General features: G+C 39.6%; 2 protein-coding genes across 2 annotated transcripts; one reads left to right on the top strand and one right to left on the bottom strand.

Moving 5' to 3' along the window:
* Positions 1 to 380: 380 nt before the first annotated feature.
* med6 (mediator complex subunit 6) lies at positions 381 to 4,993 on the bottom strand. The gene is made up of 8 exons (XM_008302137.1): positions 4,916 to 4,993; positions 3,392 to 3,551; positions 3,066 to 3,157; positions 2,563 to 2,645; positions 2,370 to 2,478; positions 2,041 to 2,156; positions 1,899 to 1,926; positions 381 to 1,090 (listed from the first exon to the last, which is right to left on the bottom strand). The coding sequence occupies exons 1-8, from the start codon at positions 4,935 to 4,937 to the stop codon at positions 960 to 962; spliced, it is 741 nt and encodes a 246-aa protein (XP_008300359.1). The 5' UTR covers positions 4,938 to 4,993; the 3' UTR covers positions 381 to 959.
* Positions 4,994 to 7,390: 2,397 nt separating this feature from the next.
* On the top strand, positions 7,391 to 12,613 carry ttc9 (tetratricopeptide repeat domain 9). The gene is made up of 3 exons (XM_008302138.1): positions 7,391 to 8,060; positions 8,322 to 8,504; positions 11,599 to 12,613. The coding sequence occupies exons 1-3, from the start codon at positions 7,577 to 7,579 to the stop codon at positions 11,679 to 11,681; spliced, it is 750 nt and encodes a 249-aa protein (XP_008300360.1). The 5' UTR covers positions 7,391 to 7,576; the 3' UTR covers positions 11,682 to 12,613.
* The last annotated feature ends 3,268 nt before the right edge of the window (positions 12,614 to 15,881 follow it).

Below are 15,881 nucleotides of genomic sequence, written 5' to 3' on the forward strand. Positions count from 1 at the left end.
TTACATAAGCTCAGCAGTCAGGAATAAATTGAGTACCCTTCTGTCAATTTGCAAACGGAGAAGAAGAGCTTCATAGATTTATCAGCAAACCCTCTTTGTGCTTTAAACCTCAACAATAAATGACTCATAAGATACATTTTTGGTTAAGTTTAGGTTTGAGGATAATTATAAATTCAAAAACTTTTCGCTGAAGTTAAAACCCCACAATGCACGATTAAACTCACACTTGTTCAGGTAATTTAAAGCCAAAATAAACCTAAAATCACTAAAAATCTAAATTTGGCTTAACTGTAGAAATTCTCTGTGGTACGGCCAGTTTTACAACAAGGACAAAGCTGATAAAACAAGACTGCAAACTGTCATCAATTCAACACATTAGAAACCAGTAACTGACACATTTTAATACAAAAAAAACACAATACCAGAATATCTCTTTCAAAAACAGATCAAAGTGTACGTATTACAGAGACGTGCTCAGGTCAGGAGGTTTTTTTTTTTTTGCTTTTCCGACGAGGTGATGCATTGTGACACATCTCACTGTAAAGCAGACACGGATTTAAACTGTCCTCTGAAGTCACTACAGCACTAGCATCATGCTGATGTCAACAGTAAGCTGACACCGAAGCTGATGTCAGCTAATCATCAGAAAACCTCATCCACTGCAAAACGCCTGCTGACACCAGGCAGTTAACCTCTGTTTGTAGTTCAGCTGCCTGAAACGTCCATGATGTCAAAGCCTTTCAAGTGTACGAGACTAAGGTTACCATGTAAAAGCAGTTCTGGCACTGAGACAAGAAACTTTTTTGCGCCAAGTCATTCTTAGCATTCAGAGAGGCAGATGATGTTGCATTTTTGGGAAAGAATCCGAAGCACTCCCCATCTCAAGCTGTTCCTCCCGTTAGTGCTGTAGGACGTTTCACTGCAGTGTTCAGATCTTCAGAGAGTGAGGAAAGTGGAGGTCACTGAAGTCTTGCTCTCTTCTCAGGAGGAGGTTTGCTGGGTGGAGCTGGGGCGGAGGACTTTGCGGCCGGTTCCCTCTCCTCCTGTTTTACTGTTTCTGTGGGAGGCTCAGGCTCCTTCTTCACCTCAACTGCAAAACAAGAGCATACAGTTGGAAAAAAACTCCAGGATTTGGCTGTCTATCTCCACCTAATCCACATTTGAGTGTCAATTACCTTAAAATGTAACCCTCTGACCCCCAAAACCTGTCATTAGGTGTGAAAGGCATGTTTGTCTTTACAAAATTGCATCATTAACCAGACCCAGAGTGTACAAACAATCAGTTGTAGGGTTTTGAACTTTTCCGACATTCCAGCTACTTATCTGTGACGTGGTGTTTGATCAGAAAACGTTACTAAATTTAAACTTAAATTTGCGATAATCAATCAAAATCATTTTATTTTACATGTCTTATTTAAAAATCAGCCAACAAATATTGTTTCCATTACCCAGATGCTGCAAAAACCTGAGGCCATTAGTAACTCAGCAGCGACCAACTATCACGAGTCAAAAATTCAGAGGCTTTTCAACTGAACTGCAGGCTGTGTTTACTCAGAGCAGAGAAAACATAAATATGGAAACAAAGTAAAAATGTAACTATTAAATATCTATTAAGTATCATTAACACATGTGGGCACTTGGAAAAATGTTGTCCATGTTGATTCTTGTTTTTTTCCCCCATTTTTGTAGAAAAAAAACATTCAAAGAAAAACTTTCTTTTTGTTTGATGATTTGTGACATGGGAACTTTGTTCGAGTGAACAGTTATACCAGCCATGAATGCGCTACTTCCATAGAGATGCAGGACTTCATATTCAAAAATGATTTAGGGTCGTGTGTTGACAGACGACAACGACTGCGTAACCTTCACTATATAATGCAACTGTTTAAAGGTCTTACCTGGAATAGGCTTCTCACCAGGTTTAGGCTGAAAGTGCAGAAAGAAAAACTGAACATCAGAGAAGGCTCATCAACTAATGAGAAGGGTCAGAAGACTTCATAATAATGATGGTTGATGGTGTAGCATCAGTCTGTGATGTACCTGGTAGAAGGTTGGTGGAAATTTTGATCTGAGGTCCAAAAGAAGTGTGTCAACACGATGCCTCTGAAACAGAGAGCTGGGCTCTTCTTTCTTCTTAGACTTGGGCTTTACTTTTTCTGTAAAAAAAGTTTCTTTAGTTGTCATCTTAAACCACAACATCATAATATAAACAATGCAATTACACTGTACGTTGGCTCTGGGACTTGTAGACTTCACCATTTGTTGCTCTTAATATTTTATATTCTTGTTGTAAGAACAACATCACTGCTCATAAGAATATTGCCTAAATGTGTACACCGTGAACATATATACATTTAGAAAAACCTCACCTCTCTCCTCATGGTCCTTAAAGTGCCACCAGTATCCCTTGGATGGGTGATAGCGGCAGTATGACATGGCCTCATCAAAAGCTGACTGGATTCCATGGACGGCAGAAAGCTACAACAGATGATTGATATGAGTAACAGGACATTCTCACGCACAAAAACTTCTCTTTAACAGCGTTTACAATAATTTTTTTACCGCTCTGGAGCTGATAACTGTTCCCAGGTCTGGGGCTTGATACACCACTCCGGCTATGATGTAGTAGTCGGCCAAGGGAATCACTAGAGAACAAACACAGGTGTAGTGATTCAAATGAGGCCTTTACTGAAGGGCTTTGCATCTGCAAATATTGATGTTTTTACTGACAGTCCTGACTGAGGAATGACAAATCCAATTAATGGCATTTGAATAAATATATCAGCTACATACTTGTACATTTGGAGAGTTGTGTCACTAATTATTGTATTCATGCAGCTTTGCAATAAGAAGGAGGACCCGAGTGGTCAGCCACATAACAGATAATCCAGTTGATACGGTGACTTTTTTAATAATATCCATGTAGAGCACACTGACATCCATAAGCAGAATTGCAACTACTTATGAAATCAAACCTAAGATATCTTACATGATGTTCACTGACTAACCAGCTTGGTACCATTAAATTCTTGACTAAAAATCAGATCTGATGTGTTGCTGCTCACCTTGCGTTGTTGACTGCCTCTGTTGTTTACGGATTATATAAAGAATTGGCTCCTGAGCATGAAGAAGAATGTACTCCACTCCCACCATCTGACTGAAATAACACAGAAAAACAATATAAGTTATGAAGCTGGGTAGTAAAAATATAGTACAGTCTTCCAAACTACAATTTATGTAGATAATAAACTCATATATCTGTGTGTGTTATTTGGTTTTGTTTGGGTAAAGCTTTGCATGCTAAGAATGTTTTTTTAAAGCTAAGACTATTCTGAGTTTAACGTAACATTTCAATGATATGCAACAATCTTCTAAATAACATCAAACTTACTTCAGATGCTCCAGAGTGAGCCGCTGCATCTTCACTACCTCATTATTACAGGTTCGGTCATAGAAGGGGTTGCTTCTTTCAGAGAAGTAGTCCAGCACATTTCCAGGGTTAAGAATTGGCACCCAGCCGCTGTCCACCCAGGATATCCCCAGAAGGTTATCTGCAAATTGAACGACAAGTCAACATATTTAATGACAGCATGTGCATGAACTGATAAGTTGCACTGAGAAATGGCAAATTGGAATGCATTTACATGTTAGGGTTCACAGTGACTTCAGGATTTTACTGAACACTTGTACAGCATATAGAGACTATACTACTGAGCTGCAGAATATAAAGCATGATATAGGCCTGTTTCAATCAGGACTTTGCCATCAGGGCTGTAAGACACAAGTACCTCAGAATAGCAAAAGTTCCTCACTGTATTTTAGAGCTGCAAAGGTTAATTGATTAGTTGTCAACTATTTAATTAATTTCTGTGTCTCTAGGTTTTACTTATTTCTTTATTTAATGTGTATCAGGGTGAAAGGATCCCTAGTTCTTATACACAGTTGTTTATTTTTGTGTGTTTTACTCTGCTGCACCAAAAATAAATGTTTTACAGATGTACATGAATAAATGGTTTGCTAAAGTGGCAAATTTTTTTTGAAACTGTCGTTAAAATCATCAACATCATGTAAAATTCCACATTTTATGTGCTACATTTTTCAGTCATATCAACCAGTGCCAGTGGACAAAACAGAACATTTGAGAAAGGGGGTTTTGGGAGACATTGATCAGCACTTGTCCTGGTTTTCTGACATTTTATGGGGCAAACAACCAATCCATTAATCGATTGTCAACAGATAACTACCACTGGAAATAATCGTTAGTTGCAGCAATACTATATTTAGACTATTACTTAAGCCAGTTTTCACATAATTGGGCATTGGGTTTTTTGTAAGTTTTTTTTGTTTTGTTTGGTGATGTGAACGTATCTCAGTGTAAACTAGTATTGGGTCCTATATAAATAATGCCTGTTTCAAATGTTGGTGCGGTTATTACAGGATTGATGGACTGAGTGCATTTCCGATCATCAGTTAATGCCATTTCCGCAGTAATCCTGCCCAAAATATGCCCGTGCAGAGGAAGGAAGTTACTATTTTCCTCCGTAACTAACACAGAAGGAACTGAAAGCGAACATAACTTGACTGAACTTGACGTTTTTTTAACGCCATTTAAATCCCCCTTTACCAACAGGTACCATAAGTTTAGACGACTTGTAATTCATTGCTGTATACGTGATATGCTAAAACAAATTAAACGTTGATGCGGCTAGCCAGCGCTAGCGTAGTTAGCGGCAATGCTAATTGTTGCTAACGTCAGCTGGTAGCGCTAACAAACATGTATGGAACCTGCCAACAGGAAGTCTTCACAGTATTTAAAATATGTAACACAAAAATTTTGTGACTTGTTAAATACCCCCACTACTAAAATATGCTTTAAATGACGTTTCAGAAGATGAAAAAAACGGAATTTATCTACCTCTGAAATCCACCGACGCCATGATATAAACAATTGGTCTCACAAAGATGACGTCTGCGCTCGCTTTCGGGTCGCAGCTTGATGGCGTCGTCGTCGTAACCCTCCTAATTAGTTGGATTGGCATAAAATGCAGGAATAAAGCAGAATAATGCATTTTAATAAGAGGAGAAAAACAAACAGCGATGTAATCTGATGATCTCATTGTTTTATATTCATTTTCCAGTTGTGTTCGTATTATTGTAGCTAATTTGGCAAATGTCTCATTTTATACAAGGAATGTCTTTTGTGCGCACTTCTTGGCAGCGGCATCAGTTTACGCATTATGCAACCAGTCAGCGTCCACAGTGGTCTTTATTTGTGATCAGCAACATTTGTTCCAGAGAGTTGAGATTCCAGAGACACACCCAGACAGCTGAGCTCACCGCCCCGTGAGGGTGACAAGACGGAACAACGTGACACCCGCTCCGTGGATCTGCTGATGAAACGTCCAGTCAAAACCAGAAGCGAAAAAAAAAAAGAAAAGAAAAACAAGGGAACGACCTTAATCATCATTTGCTTCATAACAGCATTACCCCGCATAAACCCGGGGCTGGCTGACATCAGAGGCTGTCATTAGGGACTGCAGTCTGTCAGGAGTGTGCTGGGGCGAGAGGAGGCAGGCTGGATGATCTCTATCTGATTCATCTGAGCAGAGATGACTGCATTCCTCCAGGCTGAGATAAGACTCACTGAAAGGAATATTTAAGGAAAGATGGGGGTCGATAGTAACCGCTTAGTGGAGGATATTCAGTTTAAGCAGGATGAGATTTTGCAGCCTCCAGTTGAACTTGCAAGTCACGATTAATAGTTCCTGAATATTTTTACTACTCAGATGAAGGTACATAGTAATTATATTGTATTCTCTTAAGCTTCATATTTCATTTAATATTATATATTTAAATGTATAGATTTCTACTCATAATATTTAAACTACTGGGGCAAATTACCAAAATTCATAGTTTATGGTGCCTTAGTATTGAAATTATTCAGGTGAATTTATATAATTAATAATTGTGTGGGCTCCGGTAAATGAAATTAAATCCCTCAGGTAAATTTGTATAATCCATTTTCTATGGTTTTAACCCTAACATATAATTTAGTGTAAATCTGTGTCATATTTAATTTCATAGGGATGGAGTCTTAACCATATAATTAAAACTACTCAGGTAAATTTACATAATATAATAATATTGTACACTTTTAACCTTCATATTTAAAACTAGTCTGGTGAATTAGCATAATTATTCATATTGCAGGACCTTCACATTAATATGTAAATTATTTCTGTATACTTGTATTACATATAATTTTTACCCTAAAATTTCAGTTACTCAGGTATATTTACATCACTGATGATAATGTAGGCTCTTGACCCAACTTGCTCTGGTAAATTTACAAAAAACATAAAAATGTTGGGTCTTAATCATAACAGACAGATTTGTATGATGAATAACTGGTTGGTTTTTATCACGAAATTAGTCAAGAACGTTTTCAGAATTAATTCTACTGTATGGTGGTCAGCTTAATATTTAATTTAGTTAAATAAAACTGGAAGGTATATACATTTATAGGGTTTCAGCCTTAATATATAAATCACTCAGGTACATAAATAATAATTTGTAGGCTCCTAACTTCAATATTTAAATAATTCAGTTAAATTTACATAATTTCTGATGTTGTGCTCTTGAACCTCACATTTAAATTATACAGGCACATTTACATAATAGAAATATTGTAGGCCTTTAATATTTAGTAGAAATTAAGTAAATTTGTATTTCGCATAAGTTTGTTGTAACCCTAAGATTTAAATCTGTCAAGGGAATGCAGATAATTTATAACACTGTGGGGTCTTAACCTAACATTTAAACTTGTTTGTTGTTTTACAGCCACTGCTTATAATCCATTTACTCATTATGTTTACTACCCAATTTCCTGTGCTATCCTACTTTATTGCTTCAGTACCATTACCAGCATTGGCTACTTCTTACTTTTCTATTCTAGTTTGATTTTACTTTACTTATTTTATACCAAATGAGGCTACACTTTATAACCACTGCTTTTGGCTTTTAACTCTCCAGCTATTGTCATTTTTCTGAGCAAATATTTGGCACACAATTGACCTAATGTGGTTGAGTGTATTTATCATAAAATAATGCATTATGTCACTTTAGATTATATCACAGAATAAGCTGAGGTCTACTGACGCAGGCGCTTATGACAAATACAAGTAACTCGAGAATCAAGTGCATGACTGCGATGTTTCTTTCATCCAGTCCAGTTTCCAAACAGCCTGATAATGAAATCATCTCCCGATCGACTGATGATGAGATCAAACCCTCTCTTCCTGCTGGGGGACCCCCATGGGACCGTCGCTCCTGCATTTATCGACCAATCGGCGCGTCTGAGGGGAAAAACACGCGAACGGGCAACTGACGGAGCAGCGCGCATCGCATCGCGCAGGGTTTTTGCGCACAGAGGAGACGTAGCTGCGACACTGGCGAGGAGAAGACGCGACCACGGCGGCCGAGAGGATGCAGTGAAAAGGTTTCCCAGCTGATTCAGAGCCAGGCGAGAGGGCAGCTAGAATTAAAAAAAAAAAGAAAAAAAAGAAAAACGTCGAAAATGAGCGTGATCCAGGCTGGGCACGACAGCAGGGCGGACGGCGGCAGAGGCAGCTTCACCGACAGCGGCGGCGGCTCCCCGAGGCTCCAGCAGTGCGCTCAGCCTCCCAACAGCAGCAGCAGCAGCAGCCGGACCAAAGAGAGCAGATATCAGCAGCAGCAGCTCCAGCAGCAGCGGCATCATGGTGGGTCGATGCTCAAGCAACCGTCGCACAACGAGCCGGCCGACGTCGTGAGGCGGGCGCTGGACTTCAAGAGCCAGGGCACCCAGTGCTACAAGGATAAGAAGTACCGGGAGGCGATCGGCAAGTACCACCGCGCTCTGCTGGAAATCAAGGGGCTGTGCAGGGTGCTGGGGGACCCGGACACCAGCTCCAAGTCCCCGTCCTCCCTCCTGCCCACCATCAGCAAGTCCACCACGCTGACGGATGAGCAGAAGGGCGCGATGGAGAACGCAGAGCTGGAGTGTTACAACAGCCTGGCCGGTAAGATCTTATCTCACACTGATCCACACTTATGTTGGGGAAGATTGTGGGAATACTCCAGAGCTCATGAATGATTCATCGGCGGTATGAGTCACTCTCAGGCTTACCCCACAATCCCCCTCACTTTTTTCTGATTGTCACTTTATGTGGATTATCCACTGCCTGTCAAATGAATCAATATATTTGCTTATAATGAAGGATTTTGCATTGGCTCCTGCAGTGTAATCAACAGCTCCTTCTTCTCTTTCCCCACATTCCCAGCTTGCCTTTTGCAAATGGAGCTGGTCAACTACGAACGGGTGAAGGAATACTGCCTGAAAGTGCTTCACAAGGAAGGAAAGAACTTCAAAGCTCTGTACCGATCCGGAGTGGCCTATTACCACCTAGGAGACTTCCAGAAGGCCCTGTACTACCTGAAGGAGTCGCACAAACAGGAGCCGTCAGGTCAGAGCCGACTGCTCATTGCACTGAAACTCTACTGCTTATGGAAATCTGGCACAACTCTAAAAATCAGCAGCTCTGTGCATTTTGTATGAAGCAGATATCAGTCTTGACATGTATGTTGTCTGACATGTGCTGATCTGGAAACTACGGAACAAAATGTGTTTGTGGTGCCTTCATACAGTTTGTCCAGCAGCTTTGACTTTATAATGCTCTCAACACAACCTGCAGCACATGTAGCAGAGTGCTTATCACAGGTGGTGGTGCGGAGTCAAGTGGGGTCTAAAGATAGTCAGCTGATATATCAAAACTAGAATTTTTTACTCTCTAAGAACAACCCCCAAAAATCCAACGTAATATAACAAACCTCAAATATAACCTCGATTAGATGTGCAGCCTTTTGATTCAAAATAATCATTTAAAAGTAATGAAACATCATCATCTTCTCTCCTCAACATTACTCTAACATGAATATATGTATACGTAAAGAATGAATACCTGATTTGTTTTACTCTCTAAGAATCTGCATCAAAAATCGATCTGGTGTAACATGAAGGATCTCAAACAAAATTTAAATTAGAATGAATAAAATATTCCTTTAATAGTGATGAAAACCATAAGTAGCCTTCAGAATAATTCATACTTCGTAGCTAAACAGCTGCTGAGATATTTCAGCGTGGACCGAGCTAAGAATACAAAACACGAGCTGGTTCCTGTTCCTTGTTTTTCTATCTTTCATGTTATCATTTGAAGGCATCGTGTTGGGTTCAGGAACAAGTAGAGGCACAGTTTTTTTTAGCTAAATGCATTTCATGAACAAGGAATGCTGACACGCTGGCAGTGACACAAGAGAAGAGGCAGATACCAGATACACAGTCACAACATTAAAACCACCTACCTAAAGCTGTGTAGGTCCACGTTGTGCTGCCAAAGCAGCTCTGATCCATGGAGGCATGAACACAGAACCTCTGGTGGGTGTTCGGATCATTTGGGTTGTGCGGGGTCAGGCTTGATCTGGCGCATCTTGTAGATTGAACTGGAATGTGGGGAGTTTGGAGGTCAGGTTGAGATCTTTGTTGTGTAGATGTAACCGTCCACTACCGGAACTTGTGGGCTGGTGTAAGGCGACATGGATGTTCCAGTCACCAGAAGCGTCCCTGTAGAACCTCCTTTGGGGCCATTTTAGGAGGGGAAAGGGTGCCTATTTCTGGACAACTGCTTTCTGGACCTTAATGTTGTTTGGTTAAACTCAGAGAGGACAACGAGCGCCATCTTTTCTGCACTCTAACATAGCTGTAGCTGTTGGATTCTGCACCTGAATGCAAACAAAAAGCTTTTAATGGCCGATTAGTTTGTGCCACCTTGTACCTGCCATGTTTCAGTGGGCGGTACATGTAAGTAACATCCACATGAGTAACAATATCCAATGTTTCCCCAGCAGACCGTTGCACTGGAACAAGATGATGAGTGTTATCCTACCTGTGGGTGGTTTTAATGTTGTGACTGCTCAGTGCTCACGAGGAGACTGGAAACAAGTGTTCAGGTAGCTGTGGCAGCAAGGTAACGACTGGAGACTCTACCCACCGGGGACCGCTGCAGGACGGGAGAGGAACAGCAGGGAGTGAACCGACAGGAAAAACTGATGCAAAAATATCAAGCGCTGGTCGCAGGCGTGACGGGGAAACTACTAATTAACGGGTTATGTCGACCGGCTTACGTAAGATTCCTCTGCTGGAACATCTGGAGAGTGAAATTAACTCTGTGGGGTCTCGGCCATTTTTCCGCCTATCCCTGCCGCCTTAGGTCTCTTAAAACGGTGGATGTTTCACTACAGCGAGATGCACAAAACGAATTGATAATTGAATTGAATCTATAGATCCAACACATATATGTGTGCTGCAGGAATGTCACATAAAGAGTAACACAGCAAAACTAGTGAGGCAAAAGGCGTTCTCTGATTGGTTTAAAGAGCCTTTTCACCTTGTTATTGTCCATATGGTGTTTTATTATGCAAGACGTGCATCATGAGCAAAAGATTTCAAACATAAGAAGCTAAAAGAAAATCATGTCGACTTGCAGGTTGGGATTTTTTTGTATTCTTATTCATCTTCAGAATCCAGTTTGAACTTCCTTCCATCCATCCCTTACCTATACACCGCTTAATCCTCACTAGGGTCACGGGGGGGCTGGAGTCTATCCCAGCTGACTCAGGGTGAAGGCAGGGGATCCCTGGACAGGTCACCAGTCTATCACAGGGCTACACTTAGAGACAGACAACCAAGCACACTCACATTCACACCTACGGACAATTTAGAAGCACCAATTAACCTCAGCATGTTTCTGGACTGTGTGGGAGGAAGCCGGAGAACCCAGAGAGAACCCACACTGCACGAGGAGAACATGCAAACTGTTAAAAATCCCAGGTGTCCTCACCTGGGACGCAAACCGGCAACCTTCTTGCAGCGAGGCAACAGTGCTAACCACTGATCCACCTTGCAGCCCTCAGTTTGAACTTGTGTGGCTGAATTACTTCAACATTAAAACTTGTCATTGTGTAGCAGAGAATAGTTTTACAGTGTGGGTGAGCTGGTGTGCTCAAGCTGCTGTGATTCAATACACAGTAAAGCAACATTGTAGAGTTAAATCTAAGCTATTTTACCTGAGGAAGAGGTTATTTTAATGGACAAAATGTCTAAATGTGCAATTCTGATACACATAGATGAGTTAAATCAACATTACTGACTATAAAGATGAATATTTTTCATTATTTTTAGTGCTACTGGGGATGTATTTGTTCCATAAATGATCAGTGAAGGACTCTTGTTGATAGAGGACAATCTGGACAAGTTCATTTTTGCTAATCATAACTGCAGATTTTGCAATATTTGTTTTATTTCATTAATATTATGGCTGCTTGCAACAACAATCAAAGTTGAAACGGTGCAAAAATGCTGCAAAGGGAACTTGTTTTGTTCAGGTTCTGGAAAAAAATACGAGCCCAAAGTTTAGTTTAAGTGGAAGATTTATGAGCGCATTGATGCTCCGTTTCCTCTCTGAGCAGGAAATAAATCGGCCTTTTCCTGTCTTTGTTTTCCAGACACCAATGTCATCCGCTACATCCAGCTGACAGAGATGAAGATTCGCCGAAATGCCCAAAGGGAAAAAAAGGAGGTGACATAAGCGGTCGGATGACTTCTCGTCAAATTTCCGCCCTACCGTGTGCCACCCAGACCTCTGAAACACCGCGAGTCGAAAGGTCTCGGCGTGAAATGATGTTTGTTTGCTTTTGCCTTGCACAGCATCCGGTTGCCAGTTACGTGATTGAAAAAAAAATTCACTGTTGTGTGCTTGAAGTGTTTTTTTTTTTTGTTTTCTTTTGTTTTTTTGTTTTTTTTAAAATTGTACCAGATATTTATTTCCTGTCCCCTCAAACCACCAACTTATCAAGTATGAGTATGTTTTAAACCATTCCAAACTGATGCACTGCCAGTCCAAACATTGCACATACAGGCCAACACTTGTGGAAGAGACAGGAGCAACAAGGTCCGCAGAGGGAATCCAGCATGTCTGCAGGCGAGTGTAACTGTAAATTAGCACCTGCCCTCGCACAAGATGCCTCTTGAATGCCATGGAGTGAGTGAGTGAGTAACAACCACAGACACTTCTGTCACCACACTTTGATACTGAAAGTACTATAAAAGTCACAATTTTTTATATATATCTCTATATATCTGAAGTAATGGTGCTTTTATCAAGTACTCAAAGTGCATCGTGGTTGCCAACTGCAGTACGAACTTGAGACACATATCACAGAAATGTAAATAGGCTATGATATAAAAATCACAAGAAAATATAAAGAAGAGGCAAGCTATTTGTGTTTATTAATGCCAAAACAAAGCACTTCAGTCACAGCATTTACTGTATCTACATATGTTTACTGTAAAGGTATGCGTGTAATAACCGTGTCTGTTGATTGAGATATTTTTTGTGGTGCTGCAGCGATGGGTTTCCCTTCACTTCTACATTTTTATCGTGCTCATAAACTGAAACAAATGGATGGAGGAGAGCTGATGAAAGCACATGTGTAAATAAACAAATGAAGCAAAGCTGACTGAGATTGTTTTGTGCTCGTTTTTGGAGGCATGAAGCAGAGATCCTCACACCCACTGTTATCTGAAAGTGGAGAACTTACTGCAGTGAAGGCCCAAAAAGATTCATCCATCCATTATCTATACACCGCTTAATCCTCACTAGGGTCATGGGGGGGCTGGAGGTCCTGGACAGGTCACCAGTCTATCACAGGGCTACACTTAGAGACAGACAACCAAGCACACTCACATTCACACCTACGGACAATTTAGAATCACCAATTAACCTCAGCATGGTTTTGGACTGTGGGAGGAACCCACGCTGCACGGGGAGAACATGCAAACTCCACACAGAAAGATCCTGGGTGTCCTCACCGGGACACGAACTGGCGACCTTCTTGCTGCGAGGTGACGATGCTAACCACTGATCCACCTTGCAGTCTTAAATAGGATTCATATTCATATCAAATTTGCATTTATGCAACACTATCTTTGCCTGGGAGGGGTTTTTTTTTCTTTTATCAAGTGAAAAATGTATTTCAGCTACATAATCTTTTATTTCTTTCACATTTTTACTAAAAATTCCACGTCTAGAATTATTCAGAGCCCTTGAAATTGTCAAAAATTCAGAGATAATGCAGCTTCTATGTCACTTCAAATGGTTCTGGTAATTTCTAATGTTCTAAATCATTCTGATAGACTAAATTGAATTAAAAAGCTCCGGTTGTTTTCTACTGAGTTCTTGTCGATTGCAAAACTAAAGAGCTTAGTAAACTTGCTGTTGATGTACATTGTGGCTGCTCACATTTTACTTCTTGCAGTCAAATGGAAATAAAACATCCAGAACGTACATTTAGGTGTTTATTTAACTACACATTGTCTATAGATTTCAATTCTAAAATATATCTTTAAATGCCACTTTAGAATTATACCTCATTCCCCGTTTCTTTGACCAAGAAATCTCCACTTTGGCAGCACAAAACGTTCTATTTTTATTCCTATTTATATTCTGAAGGTTCTTACAGAGGAGATTGTTCATATATCATTTACAGGCTGATTTATAGAACATTTTATTTCAAAAATCATAGTGAATTTATTCTTATTTTTTGGCTGCTGACAGCGATTTCTGATTTACAAAGTAATACAGAAAGATATTCAGAATCTCCTCAGTAAAAACTTACTTTAAAAACTAACCTAGATATGTCAATATGAAATAAAGAGAGAATTCTGAACCAGATTTTATTTCTAAAAGTATGTAAATTAGTGCATATTTAATTAATATTTATTTAATTTATAATACCAAAAATAATTCTCTTAGTGTCAGTAACAAAATGGAGAAGTTTCACACGGCATATTTTTCTTCTTTTTACCACATTTACCTGTAGTGTCTTCCTTTAACTGCATTTTCATATTTGATGTAAGATTTATGTGGACAGCTTGAGAAAGACGTTGGTGTTACGCACCAAAAAGCATGAGAACTTTACTTAAATATAAAACTAATTTACGAGAAAAACAACCGGAAAAAAAAAGAAAAAAAGCTTTTGATTAAAAATGTGGAGGCTTCAGGCTGGTAAATCAGAATAATATGTTGAAAAAGCCCATAAAGCTCCTTAAATCTGAGGAGGACCTGCAGAGTCTGACGTTTTAATCGATTTCGATGGCTATCATAAATATTACTGCCCATTAAAAATGATAAATAAAGAAATACGGAGCCCTTTGCAAAAGAAACGCCGAACCAGTTGGATCGTTTGCTATGATTTTACTCAAATCAGTGTGTTCCAGTGCAAATACAAGTCAGTCAATAACAGTATGATTTCCAACCTGAACAATGTCCATTAGCAACAGTAAGTTCAGCTTATTCGTGGTCACATTTCCGACGGACGCCGTAGCTTCGTTTCAACTAGCACCCAAAGTTGAAATACTGTTGGTTCTCCAGAGTCCTCAGAGGAAAGCATTCACATTTACATGTACATCGGGTCACACTTAGGATAAAGACAAATATCAGAGGTCACTTAACATTCGAAAGTAAAATGAGAGAATCAGGCATTAAGACCGAAGTTAAATAGTGTTTTTGTTCAGTATTTTCAAATAACTGTTGTAGCTCTTTTTTTTGGTTTCTAACCTGGTGGGCAAGTCAAGTCAATTCTCCTTAAAATTTCTCCTAAATTTTGCAAGTTGCAAGTTGTCTGGCAGGTTAAAACGAACACAGATATGATCTGAAAAAGACATTGAAGCCCAGTCTGGTGAGGACAAACCAATGTAAAATGTAGAAACAAAATGTAAGTCGTGTGCAGAACCCAGTGTACATGCATTAGCTTGGAAAAATACATGACAAATCCTTGTCTCGAATTAAAAAAATCTAATCCTTAGTCAATGAAATGAAGGAAAATGATTTTTAAAAATGCCCATCACAGGTTAATAAAAGTCAATTGTGTCATAAAAGTGCTTGTTTTCCTTGTGTTTCCTAAAGAAAAGAAAACAAGAGGATAATTCGATATGTAGTGACGCCGACAAAAATGTACATAAAGCAAGTTTGATGTGGTGCACCTTCAGAACAAAAGTGGATGTTTTGTGCAAACGCTGAAAAACACACACCAAAAAAAAAAAAACGTTAATGGAGAGCTTCAAAAAAATCAAGGCAAGTAAAATTATAAAAATAAACCATTAAATAAATGAACCAATAAATACAATGAAATAAATTAATACAAATATAAATAATCAGAAGTGAGCGTGCCGCCAGGGCCTGCTTCATCGGTTTTGTTGCTCACGTCTACAAACTTCCTCGTCCCGTCTTTTTTTTATGAGGCAGACGATTTACATTTACAAAGTTCCCTTTTTAGTTTTGGAGAAATGTGCTGCTCTGACAGGATCACGAATAACAGACAAGACAGAGAACTCATGACATATTCGCTGTGTCTTTCCGACAGTGTTTCGGTCCCGATTCGAAACCAAGCAGCAGTGACATTCCTCACGGACACCCATTCAGGTCGCTAATGCAAACAAGTGCTCGTATTATACAAGAGCTTCCCCCTCGTCTTGTAGGGTTTCACTCTGTAGAGGTGACTGGTGACGACAGGTGGTCGGTACAAAACAGGAATCCAACGCAAGACTTTACAGACAAATTGCAAATCAGAAGTTTTTCTTTTTTTTTTTGACAATGGAAAAAAAAAAAAAACCCTGAAGCTTTACATTCATGTTGCTTTCCAAAAGTGCACTTCACTGAATGCACAATCTTGAACAAGCTTGAAATCAAGAAAAGTATGTAAAGCTTAGTGAGAGTGTCGATGCTGCT

The sequence above is a fragment of the Stegastes partitus genome, unplaced genomic scaffold (assembly GCF_000690725.1).
Source record: "Stegastes partitus isolate 25-593 unplaced genomic scaffold, Stegastes_partitus-1.0.2 Scaffold1765, whole genome shotgun sequence".
NCBI lineage: Eukaryota > Metazoa > Chordata > Actinopteri > Pomacentridae > Stegastes > Stegastes partitus.

Bases quoted from the DNA above. Each gene is read 5' to 3' on its own strand.
- med6 (XM_008302137.1), bottom strand. From the start codon at position 4,937: ATGGCGTCGGTGGATTTCAGAG. The intron at 3,552-4,915 runs GTAGATAAATTC...TTCAATTTGCAG, and splicing joins GGCGTCGGTGGATTTCAGAG to ATAACCTTCTGGGGATATCC. The intron at 3,158-3,391 runs GTAAGTTTGATG...GTGTTATTTCAG, and splicing joins CTCACTCTGGAGCATCTGAA to TCAGATGGTGGGAGTGGAGT.
- ttc9 (XM_008302138.1), top strand. From the start codon at position 7,577: ATGAGCGTGATCCAGGCTGGGCACGACAGCAGGGCGGACGGCGGCAGA. The intron at 8,061-8,321 runs GTAAGATCTTAT...CCACATTCCCAG, and splicing joins GTGTTACAACAGCCTGGCCG to CTTGCCTTTTGCAAATGGAG. The intron at 8,505-11,598 runs GTCAGAGCCGAC...TTTGTTTTCCAG, and splicing joins GCACAAACAGGAGCCGTCAG to ACACCAATGTCATCCGCTAC.